Source organism: Catharus ustulatus, chromosome 9 (genome assembly GCF_009819885.2).
Source record: "Catharus ustulatus isolate bCatUst1 chromosome 9, bCatUst1.pri.v2, whole genome shotgun sequence".
NCBI classification, from domain to species: Eukaryota; Metazoa; Chordata; class Aves; order Passeriformes; family Turdidae; genus Catharus; species Catharus ustulatus.
Window position 1 is genome coordinate 24,056,496 of NC_046229.1, and position 22,063 is coordinate 24,078,558.

Consider the following 22,063-nt stretch of genomic DNA (forward strand, 5'->3'; position numbering starts at 1 on the left):
GTGTACATAACCATGCATAAATTGCATCCAATATCTGGATGTGTCGTGTTTCCTAGGAGATACGAAAATGCCTTCGTCCAGTCAGGGACCAAGTTCTACTCTCACTCTGCAGCTGAAATTTATGAGGTGGTCATTTGTTCTATGAAACCTGAGCTTGAAAATAATTTAGGTCACTTTTGTTTTAATTTCTAAAAACATGTTGTCATTATTGGGAAGGCTAGCTAAGTCTGAATTCAATTGGGGGAGGAATAAAACTTATTTTCAGCCAGTATTTTAAGCATGGACTGTTACAAACAGTAGAGCCAGCTTTGGCCTTTCTTGTTGGAAAACTCAAAAGTCAACTGTTCAATCTTTCTCTCATCTTGCATAAGAACCAAGAGATGATTTTTGCAAGTGAGCAAGTTTTGAAAAAACAGCCTTGTCTTGTATCGGTGAGTTTAAAAGGCACTGACTATCTAAAACCTATCATAATTAAAGAAATAATCACTTGCTATAGGACAACTCTGTTGATTTGAGGCTTATTTACACCTGTCCTTTGGGGAATTCTGCTGCTCTCTTTGGCATAAAAGAATTGTCTAATATTAATGTACCTTTTCTGTTTAAATGCAGCTTCACAGCTATGTGTGTGCATATCACAATCCTTTTGTAAAAACTGCTACAAAAATCAAACCCTTGAACTGATGAGCAAAATTTGCATTTTCCATTGTCCTTTTTAGAGAAAACTTTATGCAGGACAGCAACTATTAATTAAATGTCTCTTCCAAGGCCATTCATCTTCCTAAGGGAGTTCACAAAGATGAGCAAGGACTCCATACCACAGTATTTTTGCTACTTTATGACTCTTAATGACTGCAGTAATGGCTTTTGCTCCTCATAGTTCTGGCTTCCTTTTCTGTTTAATGAGTGAAATATTATTACTTTGTTAATTAGAAATAATTACTTCTCTAAGTTAATAACTTCATTACTCAGAAATCTTTTGATAAATATTCTGTGACCTTATTACATATAGAGAATAATTTTCTGTTCTCAATATACTTCTGAAGAATGCAGGCGTTCTATCTGAATCTAATCTGAATATTTTCCTCTTCTTGAGCAGGGAAAAAACATATTTTTTTCCTGTGTTGATGTGAAACAATACCTGTGATGTTTATTGTGCAAGTGGTATGATGTTTATGGGATGCCTTTCTAAAGCCAATCTTTTCCTGAAATTCTAACTATTGCCAAATGACCTAATTTGTGGGAAAATTTTTCTATTAAATGTATCAAGCTGGTTTAATAAGTCTCCTACACAGACTTAATGGTATTAATTTTTTTTTCTTGAATGCAAGACACATTTAAGTCTCATAAACTGTGTTTTGGTATATCTTTTTCAAGTTTGACTTGAGAACAAGCTATGCCTTTGTGTTGCTGTTTATAATTGTAAAAATATACTGTAAAAAGAAAAGTCTGAAAAAACACCAAAATTCTGTAAAAAAAGAATAAAAACTAAAAAAAAAATCAATAATTATCTTATTTACGTCACATGTACTCATTATTTTTCTCCTTCAAAATTTAGACTAACATAAAAAAAGCCCTGAAATTACTGAGCTAAATCCATATCTCATAACTGGTAGGAGCATTGGATTAATGAGAGTTAATTTACATTACATCTGGTTTTAGTTTAATCCATTTTTTATTTACATCCTAGATGGCCTCAAACTAAGATGCATAAAATTGTTAATGTATTTCATAAATGATTGCAGAATCTCAGGCTTCAGATCTTGCATTTGTTACCACATTTCTGATTCAAAGATGTTTGGAAAGAGAATTTATATAAAGTAATAATATTTCTATTCTAAATATTTTTCTCGTGTGAGTGGTTTTCTTTTCCATTCTAAATTTACATTTTGTCCTTTAACATTTTTTTTGTTGCAATTTTTAATTCAATGCTTAATTTAATCAGTGCTACTCTCAGCCTCATGACAGCATTTAAAGCTGGCTTAATTTCAGTGTTATTTCAAAACTGCAGCCCAGCATTTTGTTCTTTTGGTTTTGTGCTGTGCAGAACCAGAGCTTGTCATTTCATGTCGTGATCTGCTTAATTCTTTGTCTAGCAGCAGTAAGAATGTTATTAGGAAAATGGCTATTTGCTTAAAGACAGATGGGGTTGGAAATCCTAAATGCTGGGTTCTTATGGAAAGAATTTTTTTCCTGTGTGCTGAAATTATCAATTATTTTTTCCCATCGATTAGCACTCGTATTTCATTACTCCTGACATAACTGGATTGCCAACTATCCCTGAAAGTGTAAGTATTCCATTTCTTATTTAACCTCATTCTGGGCTAGGCTGAACTTTTGCTTTTATCAAGAGGAGATTTTTTTTTTCCTGAGAAATGATTGATGTCTGTTTTTGCAACCTTTAGCTGGTAGTTACTGTTGCATTCATTAACCCATTTTAAAGCATTAACAGGGCATTTCTGACCACTGCTACATCCACCCTTTGCTTGCAGTTACTTGGCCTCTTTGCATTTACTGGGATAACTTATATATTCTACTTCTGCACTTCTGGTTTTATTTGAATACTTGCCCTTTAAACACTGCATTGCTGATCTGCAAATTCAGCCATCAAGATATGCAGTCATTTTTTTGTGCAAGAAGGTGTTGTTTCAGGCTTTTTGAAAACCTGCTGTACCTGCTAACCAAACACCAGGAGCAGGGGGGTTGGGGCTTTTATTTTTGGTTGTTGGTTTTAAAATTTTCTTTATGAAGACTTGCATTCTGTAGGTGCTAAATCCTGGATGGTGCTATGGGTAAATTGCAAATGCAGAATCTCAGATCACATTCTCTGTGATGTGTTTAGCTTGATAGCATCTCATAAAAGAGTTTTGAAGAGTCCTTTTTCCCCCCTCCAGCCTCTAAATGTGGAATTGTGCATGGCTGTATAGGTGTGTGTTTTTACACTTTCAAACAGTGACTTCCTTCTGCGTGTGGGGCAGTGCCCCAGAGCTCGTTTCTGGTGTGGATGATGGTGTTGGGGCAGCAGGGATGCAGGGTGGGATGGGTCAGGGAGGACACAGAGCTGGAAACACTGGTGGAGAGGAGCAAGGAGGGTGCTGGTAGCAGAGAGGAAGCCTGAGGGTACATCTGGCACATCCCACACCTCCTGGTGGGAAGGACTCTGAGGAGGTGGCATGGACCTTGTTGCAACTCAAGAAACCAGGGGAAGTTGCTGGATGGAAGGGTAAAAGAGAGGACACTTGTTGCTAGGGCTCATTGGGCAGGACAGAGCTTAGCTTTTAAATGTATGTTTTCATCTGTTTCACCTTATGTTTTGAATGCCTCTATTTTTAAGGAATCTCTTATTATTTGGCATTCTAAAAAAAATATAGATTTGGAGGCTAGAAGGTGTGTTATGGGCTTAAACTGAACAAAATATGGGAAAGCATCTACCTGGGCCTGTGGCTGAGGAAGGATATTGAAATGATGCCAATGTAGATTTATTTTTCTGTTTTGAGAAAGTTGAAATAATTTTAAGGTGCCTTTCTATAATTACTTTTTCCTCCATTAATAAAAGTGAATCCATGAATCAAAATAGTAAGGTACTAATGGAGAGTTAGAACATGCAAGGAGTGAAGAGATGAGGTAATTACAATAAATTAGCAACAAAATGAGGGTTTTTTTGCCTTTTGTTGTAAAGTTCAAGTATTTCAGGGGCAGTAACTTTTCAGCTTTAACAAAGAAATAACTGTGACTGTCTCTCAAAGATAAATTGGTCTGTACAAGATTGTGGACTGTGTTTCAACACAGAATCAGCACACCATTATCAACTGCAGTGTCAGAGGGTGTCCAAGGTAAATTGGACTGAGATTCTCATAGTACATCAGCCTCTGACAACCCCTTAAAATAACATTTGAAAGACCACAGGTTTTTTTCCTAAAACTGAGTGTTTGTAGCCCCAAATCTCTGGGTTTTATCGCTCCCAAAATTCTATGCATCATGGACTAAGAATAATATTCTATGTCTTGATACTTAATCATGAGTTTATGAATTTGCATGAAACTGGATTGTCCACTGGACTTTGTCTTTTCAAATTCTTTTTTTTTTTAATGTTGCAACATACCAAAAAAGAAAGCCACTGCACTCTGAAGCTTTTCCTACTCATCTTGCCCTGGCTGTTTTTTCATGGCTGGTTGACCTTGCTGCTGTGTGTTGGCCCCATCCAGCATAGGATGTTAGTGTACAATTCCAGTGTTGATGTCTGTCCTGCTGGGGCCTGTCCTTGACTGACCTCCTGCAAGAACATTCAGTAACAGTGTTGTCCCTGAGAAGAGACGAATAGCACTTCTGGTTGCAGATATGAGAATGAATGTGTGAAATTAAATATTTTGCATATTGAGGGCTGTATTAGTATATTTTCATACATGTTCTCTGGTGTTTACAGAAGTTTGCTGCTTTCCCAGGCAATTTTGCTGGTAGCTATTTTGGCTTCAGAACTTTTGTGTGTCTGGCTCTGTGCCCTGCAGCAATAACTGTTACATTCAGCTGGAGCACAAAGATTCCCCCACCCTTTTTCTCTTTCCCCCCACTTTTCTGATGTCTGAGCTATTAATGGGAGGTGCTGGTGACTTTGCCTCTGATTAAACCCCACAGTGGGATTCTTAGCAGGGTGAAAAGGGTGGCTGCAGGAAGAACCCAGTACCTTCCACCAGCTCTGCAGGATGTCTGATGTCCTGGCGCACACACAGCTCAAGCAAAAGCTTGGTGTTGTTCAACAAGCTGTTTTGCTGTACTTGAAATGGAATAAAATGTGTTGACTTTGGGAGACCCTGGCAAGGTAGCAGTTTTATTACTGTAGCTGTGACAGAACAGTTAGCACCATGGTGGAAGATCTGTTCCTGGGTTGAAGTAATGGTCATTTTAAGAGCATATGATGATATTGATAGAATAGCCAATCTCTTTTTTTTTTTTTAATTTGAAAATACAAAAGGGCAAATCTAGGTCACAAGCATAACGAAAATGATCAAAATATGAATAACTTAGTCCACAGTTAACTTTTCATTTGCTTTAAAACCTAATTAATTTTTTTTAAAGCACACAAATTTTGTTGCCAAGGGATTTCTAATAGTTTGGGGTTGTTGTTTTTCCCTACCTACTAATTAGACAAAAATGTTCACAAGTATTATGTATCATACATATATAGCCACTACTGTTACTGTTTTGTTAACTTTTTTTTTTATTTACAGAGAAACCTCACTGAATATTTTGTTGCTGTGGATGTGAACAACATGCTGCAACTTTATGCCAGTATGTTGCATGAAAGACGAATCATTATTACCTCCAGCAAACTAAGCACTGTAAGTACTTCACACATCTTCTTTTAAGTAGGATATATTGAACATTTCACAAAATGACCTGCAGACCTTTGTGGTTTTAGATATGTTCCATGTGTACTTATAAGACAATATCTACATACTCTTCTAATATATGGTTTTAGTCTGGCTCTTGAAGTACAAAAGTCTGATTTATGTAAGACCTACTCAGATACATTAAGTCAGGTTAATTATTTTTCTTATCAGGAGATGAGAGTTTTTTAACTCTCCCGAGTTCATTTCTGTGCCTTCTAACCTAAAAAGAATTCTTAAGAGCTATTATAAGATCTTTATTATTCACTTGTGGCTTATTCCATTGGAGCTACTTGAAAGAAATCAAGGGTCCCTAATAATAGCTGCTATCCTAACCTGGTAATAGGTAGATTCATCTTTGTTAGAGTGGTTTGGGAGTGCACACTGTAATATCTCTGATTTGGAGCAGCTCTTCAGGCTGTCAATAATGTACAACCTAAAATAGCAGGTTTTTAATTAAAGGTTTTGAGCTACTACCCGCAATAAAATGTTTCTTTTCCCTCCTTATGCCTGCTTAGGCTACTTAATAAAAGAATGTTGCATTTCATTTGGAAAGTATACCTAAATATTCAGATACCATTTTATTTTACTCTTCACAGAATCTTACAGATTTTAAAAATCCTTTATGTTTTGAAAATACTCCCAAACCAATTTTGCATCAGTACAAGACTGTCACTTTATAACCAAGTTTTAATCAGAGTATAATTCTTTCACAGAATCTTTAGCCTATTAAGCACTGTTACCTACATTTTTTTTAAGAATGCTGCATAAAACATTTAGTTTAATGTACTCTCTGTGGTGGAAAATCAATTCTGTGTTTCTGAGCACTGCTAATTGCACTACCAGATAAATGAACACAGGGGTAAAAGGTTGGATATAGTACTAAAAATTACTATTTTCAAAGACTTGCAGGTGCTGTAAGAGTGAGAATTCTTTGATTATAAATAGTGAATAAAAGTCCCTTCAGTTTTTTTGAGTCAGAAGTAAATTGAAGATAGAGAAGGTTCAGAATTGCTGTAAAAGGCTGGCAGGTTTTACAATTCTAGGTGCAGTTGCAATTATTTAATTGCCTTATTATTTTTTAACAGTGTGGTGTTGGGTCTCTGGGTCTGTGACCAGCACTGCAGTTAGGGCAGGGCACAAAGACAGCACTTTCTCAGTGCTCTGCAGGGTGTGGAGCTAAGTCAGTCCTGGGAGCTGGAGTGAAGCAAACATGAGGTCATATAAGCAGAGACCATGTGAACAGCTAAAAACCAGCAAAAAAACCTAAATTAAAACTAAAATTAAATTAAAACTAAATTAATAGTATCTTCACATTACTAGTCCATGACAGATTTTTTAACCACCAAAGATATTACTTTTTCTCAGGAAATTTCCATATTTTATTACAGGGTTTTTTTTTTCCTCCTCTTCATGCTCCCCTCCCCTTCCTGAAATGGATAGGGAGAGAATTGTGCATTACAACATAGTAATAAGACTTGAATGGGCAAATAGATTTTGAAGGGGAAGCGTTTCAAAGAACCTGTCTTAGCAGAAGCTCACATGATGTAGCAAAATTGTGGAATCAGAATATTTTTTCACTTTGCCAGTCTGAAACACAGCTTGCCATATTTAAAGGGATAAAAAATAAAGGGAAGAAAAAAAGAGAAATACACCATTAAAAAAACTCAACTCCAATGATGCCCCAGTCAGCCCCGTTTTTCTGCTCCAGTAGAAAGGAGATAGGAATTGTGATGGCAGCTCTGAGCCCGTGGAAGATTCATTCTGCAGGTGAGCACGTGTCTGTCTGCTTGACACGATTTAGAATTTTACTCTCAGCCTACATTTGGATCTGCTGAGGACTTGTTTTTGTTAGGCTGAACATCTCAGCTGGTCTCTATTGCTATGATGTGACAAGAGAAGAGGAAGTACCAGAATTAGACTGTGCTGATCTAGACCACCTTATTGAAATGACCAGATTTCTCTTTGGAAGTCACTGCAGTACAACAGAATAGTCTGGTTGTGAGAAATGTCCACTTTGTTTACACTTTGGCTGTTTATTCCCAACCTTTTAATGAATTAATAGTCAGCTTGCTGGTGCCTTGTAAATAATTTATGTCACTTTCCAGACATTTGTAGTGGTATTTGGTCCTGGAGAGTGTCCCCAAGCTGTGATTGTAAATAGTAGCTTGCAGGACAAATCCAAAATGAGAGAGCCCATCAACTTTACATTTTTTCTGGTTGCTTTTTCAGTCTACTAGCATAACTTAAGTCATAGCTAAGCAAAATTACTGTCACATCGTGATGGATCCACTTTTGATACAGGATTGGTTAATTTTTGCTTGCACTAGTGAGTTCTGATAAAACAGGAAAGTATGCCTGGCTTACTAAGAGCTTCAGTTCACAGAAGTGCTGCCTGCTCATCTCTTTGATGAACAGAACAGGGGTGATGCATGGCTTGCTTCTTTACAGAGCAATATAGTTAAAGAAGTTAATGAAACACTTTCCAGTATTGCCTATAAGAATTTAATTGAATTGCCAAGAATGATTAAATGTGTTTTTGGCAAAAGATACTTCTTCTTTAACATGGGAATTGCTTGATGTAATACAGTAAGCAAATGGAGTGTATTTGGACATCAACCTTTGCAAACTCTGGGCTGTTTTACTATTGCATACAAAACACAGTAGACTGGTACTTTCTATTGCAAAATTGCTGTTTTAATATTCCTAAATTACAGCTTGATACCAGAAAATATTGTTTGCTCAAAGATAGTGCAGTCAAGCACAACTTTCTGTTAAGGGAGTTGTGTCTTATCTTTGGGGTTAACTGAATATCAAGTGTTTATGTCAGTTCATGAAGACTGGGTTGTGATGTCACCTTCAAGTTATCAGCTCTGTTTTGGTTCACTATCTCAGGGCAGTGTCTGATAACAAAAGACATAATTCAAGGCCTTACTCACTTTCTCCTCACCCTTCTTGTGGGGGCCAGGAATGGAAAACTGCACTTACTTGTGTTCAGGAATTCTTTGTCCAGTATTTCTGCCCTATTAATTTTATACAGTCATTATATTTAAGCAAAGGATCAGTCCTAGTATGGAAAAAAAGGGGCAAAAAATTATGCTCTATTTAAAAGGGTTTACTGTAGAGGAAAAAAAACAAAAGAAAGGAAGGTTACTTATTTTAAGTTGCTGAGTAGAGTTTTTTAATTAAGAAAAACCCCACAAAACCAAAACACACCAGAAAAAAAAATAACTGTCTTGAGGGGGTTTCAGCTTGTATTTTATTTCAGCCAAGCAGGCTTTGTTTTATGTGCATGTTCAGAATTTTACAGCTGTGTGCTTTCTTTGTATCTTCCTTTAAATTGATTTTCTGTAGGTCTATCCCCTTAAAAAATTCCTTTGGTGTAGATATTTGTCTGCTAGTCCTTCCAATTACTACCAAGATACAAGTGGAAACTTCCCACCACTCCATTCTGTTGTAACTTCTGGGTCATTATTTGCCCTAACTGTTGATACTTTTATTAGCTTGACTTTCCAACTACTTTAATAATGTGATTATCACCAACCTCACAGCTTGCTTCAGGCCTAACAGTAGAGCGAGATGGATTCAGCTAGCCTGAGGATTATGCTCTGTAAGATCCGTTTGTAGCAAAAATTATCATTTCTGGCTTTTGAACAGTAAACTGTGAAAGAGAAACAAATTATGTGACTTTGGATTAAGCAAAAGGATGAATGAAACAAAGGGATTGATCTGTCCACAGTGTGAATAGTGGCTGTTAGTTATTTCACCTCAGCAGCAAAAGGAAGACCTTTCCTAAATGTCAGGCTTTATGTTCTTTCACAGCACTGGTTCCTCACACATCACTGCAGCTGCATGTATTCTTATTAGTTTAATGGAGCTGTATGAGTTTCAGTACAAATAATTTTTTAATTCAGTCTTTCTATAAATTATTAAAGTGCTGGGTTTGACTTTTCCAGGAAGGCTGAGCTACAGCATTGATTTTATGCATGCTGGAGGCAGGCCCTAGATGTTTTGGCCCCAAGTGCACCTGCTGTGGTAGTCTACCAGAACATCATACCACACTCTCATGTATTCAAAGCAAAGGAATAAATCATGATTTTACAACAGTGCATCAGTTGACTTATTGCTGTTTTGTGACCGGAGGTAGGAAGGATTGCTGTTTAAAGCCATGTCATCGGTTCTCAAGTCACTGGAGCATGAAAGCTTGTCATATGGCTCTGTAATTGTACCTCTGCAGTGTGTGCCTAACTAGTCAGCTGGGGCTGTGCGCTCTGTCTCCAGCCCCGGCTGGCCAGTGTCTGACAGCAGCTTTCTCATCAGCCTGTCAGGAATATGCTAACTAGACTGGATCTTCTGCGCCCGGCACTGGCAGCTGGAAGGGATGCTACACTTTAAAGCAAATGTCTCAGTGTTATCTCCACTTTGACCAGTATTTGTTTCGGGTAATACAAGCCTGACGTGTCTCAGAGCACAGTGCTTACAACTTCTGCTTGGAACTGGCTCTGGCTTTCTTTGGTAGCCCTACAAAAACAGACATAACTATGAATAAAAGATGCAGATTTATTTGTTGGGGTGGTGAAGAAGCACTGAATATAAATTCACACACGTACATTTGTGGAATCACTTTTACTGTTGCTTCCATGCAAAGAGAGCTTTCTGCAGTTGCCCCCAGTTTCCCTCAGTGAATTGGACTGAGTGTTGGCTTTATTCTCTTTGTCTCATTTGTCTCCATGGTTGCTCAGGAAGAAGTATTACAGGTTTAAAATTTAATTCATATCTCAAGTTCATGTGACTGGAAGTGTTCAAGGGCTAAATTTAGTTCTTAAAAGTCAAGAAATAGATGGGAATTTATCATTAACTTACAAGACAGAATGGATATTCTGCTGATACTGACTGTGCTCCCAGAAGCATAATTAGAAATAATTTTGGAATATGACCTCAGTTGGGTCATTTGATCTGAAAGTAAATGACAAGTGGTACTTCATTTTTTTTTTTATATAGTTCATGTTTAGGCAGTCTAAGATAAACAGGGCAGAGGTGTAAGCTGTTGTGTAAGCTGTTGTGTAAACTCTTGTAGGTGCAGTTAGGTTCCCATTGGGACACCTGTAGGGAGCACATTACCAGCAATGAGGCTGTGGGATATCAATATGGAATAAAGTGGGGTTAGAAGATCCAGCCAGATCTGGAAAGCTGTCTCAGTCTTGAAGTTTAGAATAGTTTTCCCATTGCCACAGTGTAATATTAGGAGAAATAATTGCTGAAAGAATTGTGAAAAGAAATTGAAATTTGTCATTTAAAAAAATCTTTTAACGAGAGGGGGAGGGAAAAAACCAGTAAATAGTTGGAAATTGCTATTACCTGCCATCTAAGTAAAACAGATGAAGAACTTCATTGCGGTTTTTTATTAAAAAAAATAAATTAATCCCAAACCTCAAAAATTCACACTGTAAAAAGAAAAAGCATGTAGACAGACAGATCTATGAATTAACTCCAGAATTTAATTTTTCCATTACTAACACTTGCAGGAAAAAGAAAGCTCCAAGACTGAGTCAATCTAGGACAAAGTTGTTTCTTTTTTGTATGACTTTTGGCAATTCAGTAGAAACTGAGGGAACTAAATGCTGTGTAGAACTGGTGTGGGCACTGCTGTGGGACTCTGAGAGAAGCCTTTAGGAGCTGAGACCTTTGTGGCTGGGCTGAAGGGGCAGTGAAAGGGAAAGAGTCCCTATTCTGTGGTGCACAACTGTCTCACCCCCTACAAAGAGTACCACTGAAGTCATTTGGTGGTCGTGTGAAGCAAAAGAAGTGAGGAAGAGTTGTTGAAGGTTAAATGAGTGTAATACCAGCCCTTGTTCTGGTGTGCTGGTATGGCAAGATTTCCCCTCAATTCACCAATGATAAGATGAGCTTTAGCATCATTGGTGGTTATCTCTACTCTTGCTACAGTAAGTTGTTTTAAATAAACCATTCACAAAGAAGCTTGTCCCTGCTGCTTCTTAATTAGTGTATGACAGAAGAACATGCCATGGTGTTCCTCTGGAGGAAGAAATGTTGATAAAAGTGACTTTCGTAGAAGCTCTCCTTTCAGAGGTCAGAAACATTTGCAGAAACCCCTTTTTTTGTTGGAGGGTAACTCTTCCTCCATGGAGATGGGTCATAAAATAAAGGAAGAAGGAAAGGAGGGATCAAGTAGATGGTCAGGAAAAGGGACACAAATGTATATATTTGTGGTGTTCTGTGTTTTTGTAAGTGAGGAAGAAATGAAGAAGTTAGGGAATAAAAGAATGTCAAAATGGGCATAAAAAATCAAGAACATACAGAGGTGAAATGAAGAGATGTGAGGAAACTGCAATTTTTGAACAGAAGATATAAATAAACATAGTTAGTTTTTTAATAGGGTAAATGAGTATCATAAGAGACATGTTATTAACCCAGTCTGTAATGTGTCAAGGATAAAACCTGATGATTAACTTCCAAGAGTTTAATTTTCAATCTATGAAAAATACAAAAAAACCTTTGTGGTATGAAAATACTGAGTAACTGAATGAAGTTAGATGGTTTTTTCTCTGCACCCACACCTTCTTTGTATGTAGATACCTTTGATTATCTGTGTAAGTGCCTGTGGGTCCCTGGTGTAGGCACAGTATGTCAGTGGTATTCCTTGTTGAGCACTCACCTGTCTACTACCACTTCAATTCTATTTTCTGCTCAGCTTCCATTATTGGGAAACATGTCACTCCTGGAGCCATAGGCAAGGAACAAGCCATGTCTTCAGTCTTTTCTCTTTTCTCTCCCAAACTAATGCACAAGAATGATGCCATAATGCTGCTTTGTGAATCAAGAACTGCAAGAAAGGAATGAAATTGATTGTATATGAAGTGCTGTCAGAATCATGAATAACACTCATCTCTTCCCTTTCCTTCCCCTAGAAAGAATGATAAAAAGAAGGGAATAACCCTAAAAAATCCAACAGCAATTCCAGGAGAAAATAAGGTTTTTTCAATATAAGTGTTTTCTTTTACATCTTTAAGTTTTTTGAAGGGAAAAGGTTATAATTTTCATCTGGGGACTGGAAATATATTTTCCTTTCTCTCTCTCTTCTGTGAGAGAGAAGAGCTGGGTTTCATCTTGCCAGCAGGAGGAAAATACATTAAGGCTCATTTAAGGTCCTCCCTCTTTTTCTTCCTAAAGATTATGGGGATGGCAGATGGAAAATGATTAGCCAGGAGCTGAATTAAAGAATTGCATAGAAGTGGCTTTGCATATCATGGCTTGGACATTATATTCTCTTCTCTTTTGTTGCTAAATTTTTTTCCCCACTCATTTCTCACGAGTGCCAGCAGAATGAGCTAAGTTCATTATTTATTCTGGTTGTTTAACCTTTAGAACTGGGAATAGATTTATGCTCTCTTGTAAACTTGCAAAAGAAAGAGCTCCCTTCCCACTTTTATTCCCCAGCAGTGTTCCCCCTGCCCTGCCCCCCATTCAAGAAGTGGATGGAAAGGTAGGTCTCCACAATTGTTAAACATCTCTTATGGATGGGACCTGATTTCATTCTCAATCAAATAGGATTTAGAGGTGTTTTCCCCTCTAAAATAAAGTTGATTGTCTTATGAGTTGTAATAATGTAGAGGAGAGGCTTCCTTTCACCTTTCAGGAAGCAAATAGTGTTTCTCAGTAATTCTTGTGAACTGGGAGTACTGGGGAAGGAGCCACAAGGGCTGGTCCAGGCTGGTGGTGACTGCTGTAATTGTGGAAAGACAGTGACCCATCCCCTTCAGTTTATTGCTATAGGTATTAATGAGTAGATGAGATAACTAAACTAAACAGAATCTTGGGCATCTTTCAACATATGGGTGGTCAAGGCAGTGGGAGGGAAGCAGTGCTTTGGCCCATTGGGACTGTGAGGGAGGAGGGAGAGAGCACACCAGTACCCATTTCTGGACATGGTGTTGACAGAGATTGACAGTGTTTGATGATTTTTCAGGAAATGCTTTTATCACAGTAGTTCTTTAGTTGCTTACAGAAGATTTTGAAAGGTTATATAGTATCACAGGTTAATTTTACTTTAGCATTTGTTTAACTTCTGTTGCTGTTTTTGGCTTTCTGACAAGATTCTGCTAATCAGTTTCCATCTTTCTAGTTTGTGCATTGCAATGTGTGCAAATAACACCTATGCTCTTCTTCTCTTTTTACCTTTGATTATAGAAAAGGCTTTGAAGAAAGTAATTTATATAGACAGAAAGAAACTGCCAGGTACCTTTTGTGCAGGATACAGGCCTTTTTATGTTACTCATTGAAATTATGTGAATAATAGGTATCAAATAAGCATTATCTGTGAGTCTGCAGAAGATGTTTCAGCTGAAGTTGTGTGACTCCAGACACGTCGCAGTGTTTTAGCAAGACCTAAAATGAGGAAAAGGAAAAAAACTCAACAGAAAAAGGGACCAATCCCTTTGAAATACAGAGCAGAAAGATTCACATGGTAGAAGTGAGCAATGGTGTAGCAGATACATACATCTGAATTGCTGCATCCACATGAGGGAGGGGAGGAGCTGCACTCTTTGTGTTCCCAGCAGCAGGTAAACCTGCTTTGATCAAGTCTTGAACTAAAACTTCTCCCAGCTGTTTGTGTTCATCACAGCAAAGATTTTGAGCAACAACCTTCCCAATTGTCTGCTTATTGCCATAAGGTAGAAAGTAACTCATCATTCTCTAGAATTTGGACATTGTTTCAAACTTGTTGAGATTTGGTAGTAATCAACATCGTGTCACCCAATAATGAATTTTGCTAACAAACTCTGTAATGTGGTTTCTCACTATTTGCAGAGACTGTATTTTCACAATACATGTAGTTTCAAAATATTTTTTTTCAGGGGCAAAGATAAAAATTATTTTATGAGAATCACTGGAATCCTTTGGAGAAAACACCAATTATTTTCCTTGCCGGATATAAAAACTCACATGTTGATTCTGGCTGCAGCATCTTATCAGGAGAGATCAGAAACAGACTGAAACTTTCAGCTGTACTCAGTACTATTAGTAAACCTATTACTGATGGAATAAGAGATAAAGCTTTTTATGCCCACTGCATATGTTAGAGATTTCAAATTAGATATATTTATTTCTTAAAGGGTGGAACATTAAATTTTGCTTTTTACTAGTTCAAATCATTTTACTCATGCTGTTCATGTAGTTTAAAACCACCTTATTTAAACCAATTTTAAAAAAGATAATTAGATTTCTTTTTGCAAGTAAAGTTTTTAAACTAAAAGACATTATTTGAAAAGGAGGAAAACATCTAATAATCAAAATTGATGGAAGCAAAAATATTAGAAGTTCTGGTCAGTGTTGGCAAATGGGTTTCAGCTGACAAAATCTTTACTTAAAAACTATCTGTCCATTTTTTAATGGATAGAAACACAGCTCACAGATCTCACAGATCTTTTGTGCGGTGAACTACAGGAGGATGTCTCAACGTCATTTGTTGCCTCAAACCAGGTAATAAATTAGGATATTTGCAGAAACTAGGTTCTGCAGTGCTTGTCTGCTATAATTTAAGGTTTTTCACCAATCTGCAGAGTTGTGCAATGATATATCTATATGTATACATAAACATACAGCAAATTTCATTGGACAGAGGCTTTTGCCTGTAATAAAAAACCTACCTGTAAAAGGAATCACAGTTGACAGTTGATGTTTATATCCAGTTGTCAGTGGAAAGATAGGTAGGGTTGTACAGTCTTAAAGACAAATTCAAGATAGTTGGGAGAAGTCTACTGAAGACAGTTTCAAGATAATTTAGGAGAATATACCTTTTGATTTTTCTGATCTTTGATGTATCTTTTCAGAGTAGTTCTTGATAATTCCTTTTGGAATAGAGAGCAGTCAATTGACAGACTCCTTTGTACCTAAATAATGTAAGGAACTGTTTTCTGCAGAAGATAGCCCCACTTGGTCAAGCAGCAGACTCATTTCTTTGCCTGGGAGCTTGTGCTGGGTGCTCTGTTTGAGGATCTCCTCCTGCAGCCTTTGGCACGTGCCTGCCAGGCTCTGCTCCCGTGCACAGGCACTGCTGAACACCCCCAAATCGGGTGTCACCTTTGTAGAGCTCTGATGTAAGTAGTCCAGTTCTCCCTGGTACCTGCCTGATTCCTTAAGATGTGCAGCATTATTCCAGGGTTCACAGCAGTTCCCATTCAGTTCTGTGGAGTGGCAGTCTCAGTTAAAGAGGAAAGTTATTTAATAACTAATGCATTGAGAAATGCAGTCACCACTGGAACAGTGAAAAAAAAGATTTTTTTTTTTTACACCAAGTATGTAAATTTTAATATGAAATCCATAATTATCTTATCAGTATTTGCTTAAAGGCAGAGTTGGCAGGATAATAAAATGTGACACAGTTTGAAGAGCAGCACGATCCCATAGCTGCTTGTGTTACAGGCTGTGTACAACATACTAAAGTGTTTGGAAACCTACTGCAGCAGCATAGAGGGAAATGTTTAAATAAGATCTTAGATTAAGACATTAAATAGAAAAGCAAGGAATGGTACAACAAAAACTGGATGTGTAAATAATCAAGTAAGTACCTTTTGTGCTAGAAATAATAGAATTTAGTATATTAAAAATTATAAATGGTAAATAGAGGCTAGTATGAGTGCCACACTAAAATACAGGTTATAAAATGAGTTGATAAAACTTCAGATGTTTTTAAGGAATTGCACACTTTCTCTCTTAAAATGAGAATTAAAATATAACAGACATGCATAAGACAGGGAAATTTCTTCATGCAAATAGTGTAGTCATCTTAATTCATAATTTAAGAATGCCTATTAAGAGGAGGAGGCGACTGTGTGCATCAGGGGATATCCTGTATAACTGAATGCTCAGCTTTATTTCAGCCTCTGATTGAAATACATGAAAAGCTAATTTTTATATTGGTTGTTGTAGTTTGAAATGTATACACTGTGCACAAAAGTATGTGGACACAATAGTTAGTAATGCCATATCCATTCTGAGTGAAAGAGCAAAAAACAGTGCTGAGCTGGACTGTGCTAATCAGTGGTGTTTGTTCAACTACACAGAGATAATATGGAAATAAACCTCATAAATCCCACTGTGTAGAAGACGGGGAAGGAACTCATTTATTTCTTCCCCCAAATCAATTCTTAGTAACAACCCAATAATTATTAAAATACCCATTATTATAAGTCCAAAAGGAGAGTAATTGCAGAGGTGTGGCGTAAGAAAGGAGATGTTAATGTGCAAGGAAGAGTTTAAATAGGGAATTATGATATCCTTGGCTTTCTGCTGTGTAGCTGTCAGGCTCGGGCAGCTCGCTGGTCAATAGTGACATTCTGTGTGTCAGTGAGCAGAGTCTCCTGATACCTTAACCTGCAGTTCACACATTACTGAAGCTCCAACTGTCGAACATTCAAGTCCCTTGGTACCACTGCAGCTTCCAGACTCTCCTGACTGGCTCATGTTTCATTCTTTGGCAATTTGCCCTAATGATATCCCTCAGGAGCTTTCAGACCCTCTTCTTTTCCATATTTAATCATGTTATATTAATCTGAGTGCTGAGCAAACTAGGCTGCACAAATTGTAATTGTCTCTGATTCCTGCTGCAATGGTCTTATAACTGCTTTTTTTTTTTTCATTTTTAGTGTAAAAATACATGTACAAAATTGTAGTGTAATTTTTTATTTACAAGTCTAAATGTCCAAGACAGCCAGGGTGTGAACGCTTTAACTGCTGATCTGTTCCACAAAGAGGGTTGGTTTTTTTCCCTGTAAAATCCATAATGCTTCAGCACTTGCTGTATGGGCAGGATTTCCATTTTATTTTTTGCTCTTTGCTTTGTTACTGTGAAAATTCATGTCTAATAAATAGTGCTATTATCAAGTTAAACTCGGGTAGTAATTTTGTTGTGATATAAAACATTAGGACACCCTCATCTTTGGCATCACTTTAGCAAGTTCTACGTGGGGCATTCTCTTAAAGTTTTTTCCCTTTTTTTATGAGGTTTATTGTGCTACGTGGGATGAATATAGTCTACCTTTTTTTCAACAGTCCTGATTTGTTCTGTTTCTGTTATAACACTGTGCCTGACCAATAAAATAACAAAATTTGAGAGACTCCCTGATAGCAAAGATAGATCAAATTTGAATTCTTTACATATTGCAAGATTATTTTGTTCACTTATGGAATGAACTTGGCCCATTTCTAATGAATTCCATAGTTATTTGTTTGTTTGTTTTGGGATAAAGTGGTGGTTCTGGTGGTTTTTGTTTGTTTTAGAAAACCAGAGATGCAGTTTGGAATGATGAGCAGTTTGTAGAACTTCCTTTCTTGGTTAAGGAGTCCTTCATTTTCCATGATCCTCATGCCAGGCTTGGAAGTCTCTGCTTTGGGAAGGGAGTTTTGGAAAATTGTAATTAATTAATTAATTGCTTCTCTGTTACAGGGAATATTCGCTTCAGTTTATTTTTTAAAAAAGATAGTTTGGAAATCAAGATAGTGACACAAACAGGAGTTAATCCTGCTTCTGAGTTTACTGCTGTTCTGTGGCTTCATGCAGCTTCAGATCAATTGCAGTTAAAAATAGCAGAAATGGGGACCAGAAAAACTCCCCTGAGTCTTTCCCACTCAGTGGAGCCATGTGAAACTGGGGTACACTTCAGTCCTGTGTGTTCATGGCAGTACTCATGTTTGACCATGGCTGCATCAAGTAATTAATGATTATTTCCCTTTTTCTGGAGGGAGCAGGGAGGGCTAACTTGACTTGTTAGCCTGACTTCTTGCAGGTGTTGTGCTTGTATACATACATCAGAGTTCTTTGTGGATGTGTTTTGGCAATGCAGAGTAATTTGCAAAGTTGCATAATAAGTGGTTTGGGGAGGTTAACATTCTTGCATGTCTAAAGTTAATTTAAGATTTTGTATTTTATTTTTATTCATGTTTTTTTTGTTGCCAATTCTGTGTGTGTATTTTTCATTTTTAGTTAACTGCTTGTGTTCATGCGTCAGCTGCATTGTTATATCCAATGTATTGGCAACATATTTACATCCCAGTGCTTCCTCCACATCTTCTGGACTACTGCTGGTAAGACAGCTAACCTGTTATCCCCATTTCTGACATTCTTACCTGTCCTAGAATTCTGAGTAACTGATGAAAACACTAACTCTTTATTGTGACTGAACATACAGGGTCCAGTTCATGAAAGCACTTAGGCCAGTGCTTAAAGGATGGCTTGAAAAGGGTTATTCCAGCATGCCTTGGTGTGGTGTTTGAATTGGTATCTTGAATTACAGTGCTGATTGCTATTAGTGCAGCATTTAGAGTCCTGTTTGTAAGAGCTGTTTCTGTTTTATTGGTAAGAGAATTAATTCAATAATTTAAATGCAAACATGTTACAGTTTACTTTTATTTGGCTTTTATTTCAAGTTGAAATACATTGTACTTATAGAAGCATTCAAAAAAACCCTGATCATTTTTTCCAGAATCAGATGTTAGTATTCATCAGTGATTTAGTATTTGTATTTTAACTCAGCCAGGCTCAGGATTCTAGCCAGCATCTTCCCAAAAGAGCTTAAAAACTCTTCTTGGGACTCCAAAATTTTTATAATAAGAATTCTGCTTCTCCTGATGTGTTTTTTGTTCACATGACAGACTTTGTGGTTTTGGCATATTTTTAAGTTGAACAAGAATCATTTTTTGATTCACTTCTGATCCTTCGAGGGGATGATGTTTCCACATGCCTATATTTCACAATTTCAGGCTAAGACTAGCTTTTATTCAGAGTAGTGGTAGAGATAACAAATGAGAGTTTCCATTTTCCGTTTAGGCAGGAATATCGATCCCTGGAGATTTTCACTTTACCTAGACCCTCTGGGTCTGTTATGGAAAACTGAACCATTTCAAGCTGTTCTAGAGATTGGGAATTATTATTAGATATAAGAACTGAGACCCAGCCAGATACTTAGCAAACTAAGTCTATGTTTTCTTCATAGAAATAAAATATGCTTATGTGTTTGCTGCGCTTTATGTTGTTGGTTTTGGTTTGGGGTTTTTCCCCCTTAAATCTATGAATGTATTGCTGTTCTACTGAACTCCATCCAGTCTACTGAACTTTTGTTTTCAAACAAATTCTCACTATGTTTCCTTAAGTGTCTTTGATAGTTTTTCCTGAAGTATACAATATTTGTCCATGGTATAGACTTTTTATATGATTGTTCTTACAATTAATGTGTATATTATTTGATGTTTTTAAAAAGAAAGCAAATATTCTTATCCAACTCCTCTGTTTACTTACAAATTATAGCTAAGCCTTTCATCTTTAATGATAAGTTTTCTTTTAAAGAAACTCTGTCCTAATTGTTTCTCCTTCTGCCTTTGATAAAATGCACCCAGATGGGGTAGAACTTGGGTGTATTTTAGTTTTGTATTGCTTGAGCTTATGGCCAGAACCTTTGTAATTTTTCAGATCATCCATAAATGTCGTTCTCAGAAGGCAGATCAACACCTTTATTCAGGCTGTACCCTGCAGAGTGCATCCTGAATATGAGAATATTTTTTTATTTCCCCTTGTAAGCCCGGCTAATGTTCCAGAAATAACAATGTTAAATGCTGTACACAGCTTCATGTGATGATGATAATAGCTGGGATTCTAGGTCACTGTGGCGTGACCTGAGAAATTTTTTTCTCATTAAAAAGAAACATGGAGTTTCTTAAACTTGTAAAATTCATTTATATCCCTTTCTCTTTTTCACAATAGTACAATAGAGTGGACAAAAAAGTTCCCCTGTTTTAGAGATGTTCAAAAGGATAAGTAAAGTTAATGGAAAGAAATGCACAACTGATGAATTTATCACAGTAACTGTAAATCAGTTTGACTCAGATTTTTGTGCATTTACATTTCTCTTTATGATCATCTGAATGGTTCTTTTGTGAGATGGGTTGGAGAAGTGTAATAAAAACACATAAATTACTTAGCTTTCCTCATGTTCTATTGTATTAACAGTAAATAAATGTTCTCCTCATAGGTATATAATGTATCAAGTTAAAAAACCTTGATGAATTCTTAAGGTCAAAGTTTACATTAGGCTGACCTAGTTTGGAGTCCAACAGGATCGTAACAATTTAAAAATAATGAAAGAATTTTAAAGTTATTTTGTATGCTTCTCTTTTTTATGTCATTTTGATGTAAAGTTCTTTTTATAAAAATACCATTTTTCCTTTTAGCTCAACATGCATTTTCATACCTGAAAATTTCATTGTCACTGTTTCACTTGGACTTGTTGGGATGTTGCCTGTGAACTCTCATTTTCTTAGTGTTGTTCTGAAATGGCATTCAAATACATGAAGTAGATTAGATAATTTGTCCGTTTTGTGGCAGTAAGGCTTTCTTAAAACAAAGATAAAATGCATTTAAATCTGTTAATTTAAAGATAGGCCTGATTCTGTAACTCTTTTTTAAACATTGAGCATATAGCATATTTTGAGAGAAATCCACTTTGGTTTTTTATTGATTGGACTAAGAATCTTAATAATATCATAAAGATAAAGGATACAATTCTGTGGGGGTCAAAATTTCATAAATTACTTAAAGTACCTAGCTGGTACATTTCTAAGGATGATAAAGGAAAAATGTATCTTTGAGCAAAACAAGGCTATATTAAAATTATTTCAATTTTTCCACTTGCCTTTTAAATTAAAAAATCTGTTAATTTCTATCTTGCTGCCTGATTTACAGGCTGGATTTAGACCTAAAGTAACAGATGATGCTGGAGTATCCTAAACCCAGAGGGTCAGTGTGGACTGCAACACCCTCAGGACTGTGAGTGCCAAGCTCCAGGGTGTGAACAGAGGTTCTGTTTATCGACTTCAGGAGGGTTTTTACCCCCACACAGCTTATCTTGGCCCTGAATGCCATTTTGGGAGCTCTAGTATGAGAATTGGAGTGACCATCCAAAAAAAGGAGACATAATAAATTCCTTTTTCTAAAAGACACCAAAATACAGGCTGAGAAAGTAATATTCTTTGTAGCTGCAGCAAAAAAAACCCACCACACAGTTAATTAAAAATTTGAGTTTTATATTATGTTGTAAAAAATTGATTTCTCATCTATATTTAAGTAAAAGGAGAATGTTATGTTGCACTCAGCAGAGTGAGTGGCTGGCTTTCAAGAAAACTCTTACAAAAATTAAGTTTGAACATTGATATAGTAATTATATTTGAATAAAAAGAATTTTTGTAAAGGAGAAATCTAATTCCATGAAATTTCGGGGTAATATCTTGGCAAACTAAATCACTGATATTAGAATATATGCCAGTATTGTCTGTGGATGATAAAGCATCTGTTCTGCTGGTGCTCTGTTGAGAATATAATGCAATCAGAAAATTCAAGTTACAATTGCAATAGGTCTTTATGAGATTTGGTCTCTTCTGAATTAGGATATACATATGCCTGCTTTCGTGAGAATGGGACAATTATTTTCCAATTAACTTGGATGTTTTGCATAACATAGTAATTATTTTGGGCAATGGTACCACAGATTGATATTTTTGGTGCTAACATGCATAAGCAAGAGAAAAACTCTGTAGCAGCTCCCAGTAGTATCGTAGTAAGCAATTTCATGAACATATTACAGACCTCTGCTTTTAAGACTTCAGAATCCAGC

The 22,063-nt window shown here is 36.6% G+C and overlaps 1 protein-coding gene across 1 annotated transcript in view; it reads left to right on the plus strand.

Annotated features, from left to right (window-relative positions):
* DENND1B (DENN domain containing 1B) overlaps window positions 1-22,063 on the plus strand; it is a 149,356-nt gene that overhangs the window by 74,015 nt on the left and 53,278 nt on the right. Inside the window, exons 8-10 of the mRNA XM_033067460.1 lie at window positions 2,232-2,285; window positions 5,223-5,333; window positions 18,385-18,485. Coding sequence (XP_032923351.1) covers window positions 2,232-2,285; window positions 5,223-5,333; window positions 18,385-18,485 — 266 coding nt within the window. The remainder of the gene's footprint in view (window positions 1-2,231; window positions 2,286-5,222; window positions 5,334-18,384; window positions 18,486-22,063) is intronic.